The sequence below is a fragment of the Daktulosphaira vitifoliae genome, unplaced genomic scaffold (assembly GCF_025091365.1).
Source record: "Daktulosphaira vitifoliae isolate Bord-2020 unplaced genomic scaffold, ASM2509136v1 Scaffold_4, whole genome shotgun sequence".
Lineage (NCBI taxonomy): Eukaryota > Metazoa > Arthropoda > Insecta > Hemiptera > Phylloxeridae > Daktulosphaira > Daktulosphaira vitifoliae.
Genome location: NW_026099575.1, coordinates 4,015,361 through 4,027,822, shown reverse-complemented (window position 1 = coordinate 4,027,822; position 12,462 = coordinate 4,015,361). Strand labels below are relative to the sequence as shown.

The 12,462-nt window shown below is 22.9% G+C and overlaps 1 protein-coding gene across 4 annotated transcripts; it reads left to right on the top strand.

Moving 5' to 3' along the window:
• The first annotated feature begins 1,579 nt into the window (after positions 1 to 1,579).
• On the top strand, positions 1,580 to 11,258 carry LOC126905524 (ATP-binding cassette sub-family G member 4-like). 4 transcript variants are annotated; one of them, XM_050685286.1, is made up of 13 exons: positions 1,581 to 1,790; positions 5,027 to 5,206; positions 5,286 to 5,403; positions 6,969 to 7,158; positions 7,437 to 7,582; positions 7,656 to 7,897; positions 7,961 to 8,077; positions 8,296 to 8,429; positions 8,531 to 8,696; positions 8,911 to 9,011; positions 10,253 to 10,411; positions 10,512 to 10,697; positions 11,047 to 11,258. In XM_050685286.1, the coding sequence occupies exons 2-13, from the start codon at positions 5,110 to 5,112 to the stop codon at positions 11,194 to 11,196; spliced, it is 1,806 nt and encodes a 601-aa protein (XP_050541243.1). In that variant the 5' UTR covers positions 1,581 to 1,790; positions 5,027 to 5,109; the 3' UTR covers positions 11,197 to 11,258. The 4 variants fall into 4 exon arrangements, with proteins under 4 accessions (XP_050541245.1, XP_050541243.1, XP_050541244.1 ...); XM_050685288.1 differs by lacking the exon at positions 8,531 to 8,696 and having other exon boundaries at positions 1,580 to 1,790; positions 8,400 to 8,429; XM_050685287.1 differs by lacking the exons at positions 8,531 to 8,696; positions 8,911 to 9,011.
• The last annotated feature ends 1,204 nt before the right edge of the window (positions 11,259 to 12,462 follow it).

Below are 12,462 nucleotides of genomic sequence, written 5' to 3'. Positions count from 1 at the left end.
TTTAATAAATTTAATAGACAAAAAAGTATCTTTATAATATAAATAATTGAGTTTCTTAATTTGCATTATTAACAATTGTAAAATCTTTTATTCTCGTTTAAATTAATAGTTTTATAAATTTTGATTGGAAATGTATAATTAATATGTACATATAAATACATAGCTGCCAAACTAAAATTCCTAAAACTCTATGGAATTAAATAAAAATCCGTATCAATAAAACAAAAGAAGCAATTAATAAATATTAAATAGCAAGAGAGCCAATTTCGAAAGTAAAAAGAACAGAGTTAGAGTTTGTAAACTTAACAAGAAAAACTAAAAATAATAATAGTCTAGAGATTAAGTTAAACAAAAACCAGAAGAAATTTTGTTAAAAAATTCAAATGACTTATATCAGCAAGTAACAAAATATAAAAGCTCTATGACTCAACTACAAAAGCAGATCCGAACTTAATTCACTATTTAAACATAATACACCACCATAATAATTCAAAAGACACTTCCAAAACATCTTAAAAATGTATCCTTCGCACTTTACAGTGTATAAAGACGTTTCAAAATCAGAACAAATAGTAGGTATTAGAGTAGATTAAAAAAATTCAATCATCGAAATTTTGATAAGAACCCTTTAACTTTTATTATATACATTAAAATAGACATTTTGTGAAAATTTGAGGTTACAATAATCTTCCTTCTTAACAACCCTAAAATATAAAAGGGATAAATTGGTTTGATGGAAACAAAAATCGACTTTTTAAATTTTGGCGTATGGCACTTTTTAGTTAAATAAGGACGTCGCGCGGGCGTTCATCGTTTCCGTCAAAATTGACCGCATCGGTTCCAACAAATCTGATTGGGGCCGGTTTTTCGTTTTATACCTGTCTATAAATAGTAGCTTGAGAACCACTGGTTCATATATTTTCCAAAATAACCCGATAAAAATTATCTACTTTTCATTTAATCCAACTTTTTACTATTTTTTTGTTGTTATTAGATGTGCAAATCGACCTGGACGTAACATTCAATTTTTTAACAAATAAATGACAACAATTTTGGTAGGAGCAGCTGCTTAACCTGCCCGTACGCTAAAACCGCTACTGGCTCGTGTGACTCATGGATAAAACTAAATGTTTCTCAATTTTTTTATTAGATAGACAGGTAGAAGATCAGTTTGGCGGAAACGAAAAGCCGACCTTATTCTGGTTTGGCGGAAACGTTATGGTCGATTTTGGCGGAAACGATAATCTCTATGTCGTGCTAGTGAAAAATAAAACGTCGATTGTATCATAATTATGTTTTAACTAAATCTAAAAAAATGTCAAAAACAGCCATAAAAATAGATGATGTGATTTAAAAAAAATTAAATTAAACCAGAATATATAAGACCTTAATTAATTTTTTTATTTTGATGCTTTTAAAATTTGATATATTTACGACGCTGTGATTAGTTTAAGAATTTATATTTAATGAATCATTAAAAAAATAAAACATAAGTATGATCTCTTTTTTTATATTACATATTTATATAGACTGCGTTAAATAATTAGATATTCTAAAATAATTCCAGATTTCATAGTACTTAAAATTTACTACACAGAGTGAGGGTAAAATTCCATTGTTTGAATAACCTTCAGTAAAAAGGATGTGTAATTAAGTTTTAAATGATATGAAAATTTTTGTTAGTTGTCTAATTTTGGTACGACAAGACCTTCTATCAACTTATGTGAAATTATTTTATTCGTTTTATTACCTTAATAGATTTACTGAATATTGGATATTAAATTATAAAGGTAAATGATTAATTTATATTCATTATTGTAAGTAACTTAAAATTAGTAAAAAATGATTTTGCAATATTTTCTATAATTGTTTTTCGAAACATTATACATTTAAAATAAAAATTAATTTTTATCTTTTCAATAATTAATATCAGGTTTATTCTAATTTTAATTTAAGTAGGGAGACTTTACTAGTGAATGAACAGTCAATGATATAAATAATGTATTATGCAGTAGGACTTTATTTAAATATTTTATTTAATATAAAAACTACTAACAACAATTTTTTATAATTATTTTATAATTAGGTTAGACAATTTTTTATTTAAAACTCAGTAGTGTTCGTTTACCAGTATGTTACCTAATAATTAATTTAAAAACAGATAAATAAATATGTTTAAATTTTGTTTGTCAATATATGCTTTATGGCATGTACTCTACACACAAAATGTCAACTTAAAGGCTTAATAATCACAATATCTAGATATTTTTGAATTCTGTTTTTATAAATTATAAACTGAAATTGAATTTTTTTATTAAAAATAATACAAATTTATTTATTAAAAAAATCAAATAATTTATATATTTAATTTTTAATGGTATACGCAATGGCGGATCTAGAGGATTTCATGCTCCCTTTCAATATAAGTGAAATATCATGAATTCTTTGTTAGTTTGAGAATCATATTTAATTATATAAATGGCAAACCATTTTTTTAAGTAAAAACTTCTCATGGGAGTTTCTGGATTTCATAGAAGTGAATGGATAAACGAGTTAACGACACTGACAAACGTAATGCCGCGACACTAACAATTGTAATTCAGAATATCTTTATACATTTATTCTATATGTATGAATATATATGAGGGTAACATAAAAAAACGAAAAAAGATTAAGGAACTGATTTTATAAAAATTAATTATGCTTATTTATCATATACCGATTTAATTAAGTCTGCCATTTTTAAGTTTAATTTAAATCAATAATCAATATTTAAAGTAGAATTTTTCAATTTTTAATTATTATTTCTGAATTTAGAGTTTTTAAAAATATAATTTTTCGTAATAAAATTTAGTGCAAAGACTCAAAAAAATTGTTGATCTGCACCAGGATGTACGATGTTTTTTTTTTATCTATAAATTATCTATATTTATCTATTAGATATACTTAGCAAATATTTTTTTTGTGCAATGCAATTCCATGAAACGTGTCATACAGACATTATTATTAATGTGATTATTATTAATTAATATTATCATTAATTATTACTTAATTATTTATAAAAAAATAAATATACAAAAATATAGAGACATGGAAAGTTTTACCTACATGAATAATTATAAGTAATACTTCCTTCATTAGAACCTAATTTTATTCTTAAATATCGTTTTTCTTTTGCTTTAATNTATAACCAATTAATTTTTAAATAATAAAGTTTTATATAAGCAAAATATAAACTTATAATAATTTATATAATTTTATACATTTTATAAGAATTAATTATTTTATTTGATATTATTTGTATTATACTTAGTGTAAAAATTAGTTACTTAGTTACTTAAAAATTAATTGGTTATAAATTTCTGTTTTTATTAACTTGAAAACTTTACTTGTTAATTTTTTCTTATCATAATTTTAACGTGTTATCTTAATTATATATTAGTACTGTATTTCGCATTATTGGAAGTTTATTTCCAATAAATAAATAGTTTAAATTAAAAATGAGTGTGATAATATTATTTTTTTGTTAATTGACATACATGTTTCATTATTCTTCCAATTTTGAAAGCTTTTTAAATAATAACTACCATGGTAGTTTAATATTATTTAATAATTTTACTATTATTATTATTATTTTTTAATATTATTGATCCAACAATTTTTTTAAATTTCAAGGATTTATATGAGTTTACTCGTGCCTTTTGTCGTGTTTCTCTTAACCAAATTCTGTAAATCATCAGCATATTTGTAATTACATTGTACGAATACTAAAATAATTATATTATATAACTCTTTCTGAGTCATGGTCAATGTTATAATATGATTATATTAACGTTATTTATTGTTACGTATGTAACAATCAAAAAAATAAATTTGTTGATTACGATATTAATGAGATTTTGCCTATAACTAGTTTTAAATCAATATTTTATTTTCAGAACTGGCCAGAACTAAAATTAAATTTACTGTCAAACAATATAAATTACTTTTCTATTTATTATTTCAACAATGTTTATCGTCACTGTACTTGAGCCCACATGGGCGTTTACATCAAATAAAATAAAAATAAAATTGTATTTAATAAAATATACTTATTTAAACTTACTAAACTTACTGGTTAGTTTTTATACGACAATGACAATTACCAATCGAATAATAAAATTGTTATTTCTCGATCGGTATGGTTATTTTCATGTAATTATGATTATTTTTTGTGACATTGTCGACAAAATTATTATTTACTGTTAAGTTTATAAAGTTTGTAATAATAATGAGCTAATTAATATTTTCAAAAATTAATTTATTGAATGCAATACAAGCTTTTGCAAATTTTATATAAATTTCTGATATTGTTTCAATAATTTAAATCAAAACTGATTTTATAACTGATAATACAAATGTAACCAAGTCAACTTTATTTATTACATAGAAAAATAATAATTTACACAAATCCAGTGAATTCCAAATATAAGCCAACATACATTTGCTATTATAATATAAAAATTTTAAAAATTAAAAGAAACACAAAATGTATTTCAATAAACTTAGTGTAAATATTTTTTTTTGTATAGGATAATACATAATATATGTATCATTTATTATTAAAATATACATAATATAATAATATATGTATAATAGATATGTTTTTTAGTATATTGATATTTTTTAGTTCATAAGTAGATAGTTTTATCAGAATCATGCGTTTGATTTGATTGAATCTCAATCCAAAATTAAAAACAATGTTATTATATTATTGAAATTTTGTAAAAATTTAAATTAGAATAATAAATTTTATACGATTTACTAAAAAATTTATTTTATTGAAAGTAAATATTTTTAAAAACAGAGTAATATAATAAGTTTTATTTTCATAAAAATAATAAAAACTCATACATAAAAATATATGATATATTGATTTTAGATAAAACAATCACGATATTATTTTTTACTTGTTAAAATATTAACAGATATGATTATTATCCAATCATAATCAATTTATAAATATCTTATGTGCACTTTTTTACAGGTTAAACGGACAAATTTAAAAAAAGTTAATGAATTTATTTACAAAGAAAACATAACTTATATAAAAAATTAACTTAGTGTATTATGAATTCAAAACTGAAGCCATTTGATGAGAAATTATCATTAGTCTTCAATGATATAAGTTATAAAGTCTTTTATCTTATAAATAATTTAAAAATTGGTAATATTAGTTAATAATGAGTTTAAAAAACTAACAGTTTTTATTGAAAAATGATTAATATATTAAAATAAATTTATAGAAAAAAAATGTATTCTTCAAAACGTAAGTGGTCAGTTTTCTCAAAATCAATTGTGTGCTATTATTGGAAGTTCGGGTTGTGGAAAAACATCTCTTCTAAATTTTTTATCTGGTTATAAGTGAGTTAATTTATTGATAAAATATTGTTTTTGCTAATGGCTACTTCATTCAACAAATTTTAAAATTTGTTAAAATAATTAACGAGTTGAGGGAACTTGTTATGAATGTCAAGGAAGGTTTAAATTATTATAAATTGTTATTAACTCAAATTTTATAAATAACAATTGATAACATAAAGTAAGTAGCCAAATATTTATCTAATAATATTTATATTAAGAAATGGTACTATGTCAATTGACAAGTCGAGATTTGATTAATTGGCTTTAAATATTTTGAGCGGTTATAATCTGGACAAAATAATAATTTGTGTTAAAATTAATTATTTTATTCTAGAAGATTGTCTTTTTGATATTTTAGTTGTTATTTAATGAAAGTTATGTTTTACTTTTCCGAAAGCTGGTCATAGACTAAAATTTAGATATTAAGTTAGTCAATCGTTTGACATTAATTATTTGTATTTTTTTATGCTAATTTAACTGGCGCATGAATCTTTCGTCAGGAACTATAACTTAAGATAAGTTTATATCTTGAACAACAATAACAGGATCTTGTGGTATTAAAGTGTTTTTTGTAATACTGTAAAATATTAAAAAATAGATTTTCTTGTAGTGTTCTTTTAATTTTACACAACCTTTCGAAAAAATCACCTTTTATATGGATAGCAAAAATTTAGAATATTAAGAACGTAGAATAGATGAAAGCACTTCCACAACTTTCTATTTATGTAATTTTATGTTAATGGAGGAATCTGCACCGCGAGGATCTTCCCTCATAAATATGCTTTTGTTTTCAGGTGTTTTAATGACGGGGTTGCAAGGGATCGCGCTTTCGATCCTAAAATCTTTTGCTGTCCTTCAAATTACTAATTGTTCAGTGATAAAATTTTGATTATTATTGCTCAATAATGTAATCAATATATTATATAATTATTTCATAATTCGTTATGTGTCTTTTATCAGTCAATTAAAAAAAAAAAATTATTGAATGTGACCATTAATGAAGATAAGTATGCAGTCATTGATTAAATTTATGTTTGATTATCGGCTGCCTAGAAATTAAGAATTTTTAAATTTAAAAAGCCTTTTTTTTGTTCTTTTCTTACAAGAAATTTTTATGGGTTAATAACAACTTTAAGGTCAGTACTTATTGAGTGCCAAACATTTTATATATTAAGTGGGTATATAGCGCGAGTGGGTACAGCGCATACTAGTGTATTTGCATTTCATCCACACTGAAATGTGAAAAGTTGTTTGATTTGGGAGCGAATATTTTGAGCTCGTTTTTATAAGTATAGGAAATCAAAATTGGTTAAAGGGAAGTCAGAAAATCCTAGAAAGATTTAAAAATAATTTGCTATCCCTAAAATTTCGCTCATGAATAACAAATATTAATATTTATCAGTTAATAAACATAAAAAGTTCTTACGATCATAAAATAAAATATCTTATATGATAACTAAAAATGTTTTTTTATCTCCTTAAAAAAATCCTAGTTTTAATTTATTTTAAATTAATAATTTTAAATTAAAAAACATGTATATTAATAAAATGTTTCATAAATCTAGGACGAGAAACTATTCTGGATCAGTATTAATTAATGGAAAACCTAGAAAAATAAATTCTTTTAAAAAACAGTCTTGTTACATTATGCAAGATGATCAACTACATGACCAGCTTACTGTTCATGAGACGATGGAATTTGCCATAAAACTTAAATCTTCAACTTTATTAATGAATACATCAAAAACGCAAATGGTATGTATATTAATTGTATATACATTTCGAATATTATATATCTCATAAAAATAAGTAGCACTACTTTTATAACGTGTTGAATCAATTATTTTTTATAGTAATAATACTATTTTATGTTTTTATTTTTACTTTTAATATTTTACTTTACACTTTTAAAGTGTTTTATGTTATATAATCTTTATAAGTCATATAAAAGTTTTAGAAAATAAAAGTTTAATGTAATCAAAATTATTATATATTCAAATCGTTTAAACTTATAAAATTATGATTAATTTTAGATGGATTCTATTTTAAACCTATTAAATTTGCGAAATTCTTTTAATACGCTAGCGAAAAATTTATCAGGTGGTCAGCGTAAAAAATTGTCTATAGCGTTGGAACTAGTACATAATCCCAATTTTATGTTTTTCGACGAACCAACTAGGTACATGGCTGAGTACAAGATTTGATAGAATGGTCATGTAAAATGTATGTAAGAGTTTATTATTTATTTTCAGTGGACTAGACAGTGCATCGACGAAACAAGTCATCCAGATTTTAAAGGACTTAGCAAATTCAGGTAGAACAGTCATAAGTACCATACATCAGGTTTCATCTAAAGAACTAAAAATGTTTGATGTTTTGTATGTACTCTCTTCATCTGGTTACTGTATTTACCATGGGCTGACTTCATCTTTAACCAACTTTCTTGAAAAACAAAAATTACAATGTCCGTTATATCATAACATTGCAGATTTCAGTAAGAATTACAAGTAAAATGTGTTTATTTAAATATTGGTACATTATAAAATTGAAATTTCAGTTATAGAAGTAAGTATGGGAGAATATGGTGATCGTGTTTATGAATTAATGACTTTCGTTGAAAATGGAAAATCTCCATATAAAGAAATAATTGTAAAGAAAGATAACATTTTAAAAGGTGAATTACTCGTTTTATACTTTATAAACATTTTTATTTGAGTAAAGTAGTTATCTAAATGCATGATGGGATTCATTTAAAATAATCACTTTTGGTATTTGGATAATATTTAATGCTAAATGCTATTGGAAACAACTGTAAATTAATTTTGATAAAACTTCTAAATTAAAGCTGGTGGTTAAAATTATTAGTTGAAAAAATATAATTGATGTTAACAGATTGCGAGTTATCAGTTTCTAACCAATTTTTTGGTGAAGAAATCAACTTTTTAACACAAAAATATACACCCAATAGTATAAAACAATTCATCGTTCTTTTGCAGAGATATTTGATAACTTTAAAACGAGAAAAAGTTAGTACACATATGTTAATGTTAATATTAAAATAAAATATTTAATAATAAATTGTTTATATTAAATATAATTATTGTATAAATAATGTTTTATATTTTAGTTTTTTATGACAAGGATTATGTTACACATTATAATTAGTTTCATATACAGTTCAATATATTTTGGTGTTGGCAATGACGCATCAAAAGTTCAAGATAATTTAAAACTATTATTTTTTTCCATAGTATTTATAACATTCTCAGCTTCTAATTCAATGCTAATTAAATGTGAGACAACATAATGTAATAAGTAATCAAAATGAGCATATAATATATAAAAATGATCAATCACAATGGCTTCCAATACTTTTAACAATTATTAAATGAGAAAAACTTTCCCTTAGTTCAACTTTTGAATTTGTGTTGTTATTATTATATATTATATACCATAAAATTAATATTATTATTGTTTATTGTACTAATGTAACTATTAAATTCACAGTTCCCTCAGAACTATCTGTATTAAAAAAAGAACATTTTAATCAATGGTATTCACTACCGACATTTTTTTTCTGTAACATTTTAGTCGATTTACCCATTCAAGTAATTATTTTTATTTTTTATAAGTTATAATTCGATTTTTTTTTATGTTAATCAGTATGATAAAACTTCTTTCTAAGGACAGATCTTATAGGGGTAACTTTCAAAGTTAATAGGAAAATATTATTATTATTTTTTAATATTAAATTATAAATCGTCTAAATGAGACTTTGGCCGGTCTATAACTAATTTTGTAACATTACTTTATGGTATTTTCACATTTAAATATTAAAAAATGAAATGCTCTGTTTTTACCATAGCACACAGATAAGAATAACTATTCATCAAAATAAAATAAACATAGAAGAATTAGTCTTTTATGCTGCGTAACCCCTTAACATATAGCTAAAAGAAAAAGTGGTTGTCAACCATGCAAATTTTGATTTTATACATTTAATATTAAAAAATAATAATAAGGTTCCATTTAACTATTTTAGCGCGGGTGGAGTATACATTATAAATATAAACCAATAAGAACTGTACCCATGCGTGCTCCATACCTACTCTTTGGATTAAAATTATTGTAACTCAATAAATACTAATCCTAAAATTGTAATTGAACCATAGAAATTAAAAAAAGAAAGTTCTGAAAAACGGGATTTTAAAATTTTGAAAAAAATTAAATTTTTTCATTATTATTAAATAAAATAATAATAAAAAATATGAATTATTATAAAAAAAAAAGTAACGAAAAATATTTAATAGATAAAAAGTGATTAAATTTATCAAAACTTTGTGGACACATCTTGTATAAGAACTATTATTTTATATATTTTTTGTTTATTTTAAAAATATTATATTTATCAGTGTATTTCAAAAAAAAGTTTCATTTGAGATGAAGCAAAATATGCAGGGGCTTGTGAGACAATCTCGTTTTATCCCGATGGTATATTATAATAAGAAATTATTTATAATTTTAATAATTTAAGAAAATTAATATTAATTAATTTTACATTGGTATAAAATTGTCATTAATTGATTTTTGATTAATTAACATACTTGTGTAATATCAAAATTCAAAACAACAAAGCTTAAAAATTTAAATAGACTCTTCCCTGCCTAGTAAATGAAATGCGTAGAAGAATAATTAATCTATCTACTTTTACATTTTACCTTGGTTAGGTGAAAAATGCTAAGTAATTTACCACAATAAAATGATAAATTATTATTAATGTTTTTATAAAATTTCTCAGACACAGTTCAATCTATTTGTGTTATACTAAATAACATTTTTCCTTGTTTAGGGTTTGTGTACATCATTATATTGTTGTATAGTTTACTACTTGACGGATCAGCCCTTAGAATGGTCGAGGTTTTATTCATTTGTATCAATTATGTTTATAACAGCACTTTTAGTTCAAGCTGCTGGTATGGTCATTGGAACATTGTTTAGTGATCCAAAAGTAAATTTCATTAATAATAATAAGAATTATTGATAGAATTATTGATAGAATAATTTTATGTTTGTATATTAGCTATATTACATTAATTATTTATGTCTAGGTCAATACATTTTTAGCAACTGTATTAATATTGTCGTGGACAACATTTTCCGGTATTTTCATAAGAAAATCTGATTCTCCTAAAATGTTTCATTGGTTATTTGACTGTTCATTTTATAATCGGGCCATCGAAGCAATATTGAGTTGTGTTTATGGCACAGACAGGCCTAATTTAAAATGTTTCGAGGTATGTCAAGTACAAGCTATATTTTTAACGAACTTCTTTTAAGTTAATATCCTATGATTTTAGTAAAATTTCGAATAAATAAAGATTGACTCTTTATGGGTCTAATCTTAGATTCATTAAACCCAGATGCGTACTTAGACATTTTTTCGGGGGATGAATGAAAATTTTATAATAATAATTTTTTTTTTCTGTTAATAATTCCTCTAAAGCTAACATTTTTGGTAAAAAATGTGGGTGAAGGGAGATAGTATTCCTTGACTGTCATAAATACGCTCTTAATCTAACCATATTTTTTGAAAATAATTTCCAACAGTTAAAAAAATTTGTGATTATTAATCACTTGTTTCAGACGTTTTGCTTTAATACTTCTCCGAAACATGTATTTACGATTTTAGATATGAAAATCGATAGTTATTGGTACAATTTTTATGTTCTTTTATCAATGTATTTGATCCTTAAGGTATTATCTTATTTCACTGTGAAAAATATAATCAATTAACAAATAAATCTTTAACTTTTTAATATTACATTTATACGTTGACAGAAATAATCTTTTAAATTGTTTTTAATTACTGTTAATTAATGAAATTAAATTATAAATTTAAATAATATATAATGTTTGATAATTATAAAGTTTATTAATTTCGTAGAATAAAAGGTAATCAACTTTATTCACTGTTGCAAAAATTTAATTATTATTTAATAAGAGTGCAATAATTCTTGAAAAATAACATAACCTTTTAAACATTGTATTGTTAAATATTAATTGAATAGTGTAACAATATAAATAGAATAAGTAATAAACTGTACAAATAGTGTTATAAAATGCGGTCAGTGCTATTTGTTATAATAACTTATAAATGTCATCTAAACAGAAATTCATAAGTTTTGGTAAGTGCCGAGATCGATTACTAATACTTCTTAATTTATCATGAGGATAAATTCTACCTAACAAAATAGAGCTGTATTTAATTTTAATCATAGAAGTTATCCTATTAATATTCAAGGAAATTTTTTTTTTAATTATCATTAATAAATCCAAAAAAGTTGTTTTGATTTTATTTTGACGAATCCTAAATTATCGAACACTTTTTATATCTGATTTATAATCCTCAATTTGTTAACGATCTACATATTTAAAATTTATGATAATTGTAGCACATACAGCTATATTTTTTACTGTGAAATATTTCAAATCAATAGCATTTTTTCACGATGGTAAAATTTTTTCTCACTTAACATTACTATTCTGCACAGCAATAATATTCCACTGTTAATTTTCAAGTCTTTTTATAGTTAAAAAATTAATACTGAAACTCGGGTTTTTGCTGAAAAATTTTACACAAATATAGTAAAATTTTTATTGTAAATAAACAGTTATGAGTTTTAATTTAAGAGTTTAAAATAAAAATGATTATTGTTTTACTAAAGTATTTATAACTTCTTTCTCACCTCTAAATTCAACAAATTTTATTTACATATGTAAATAAAATTTTATAAAATTATAGAATAAAAAATTAAAGCCTCATAACTTCTTTTGTCATCTTATAAATTGAAAAGAAGTTTGATTAGATAATATATTTGGAAAAGGGGAAATTTAGCAAGCATTACATTTTTGTTTTAACTTTGTTTATGTTTGACTTGTTAAGATTATTGTATTTTTCACACATAATAAAAGTAAAAATCAATAATAGTTAAGGTTTCAATCTATCTTCGCACTCTCGAATAAATTTAATTTTGTCACCTTCCATGTGATTAACATATG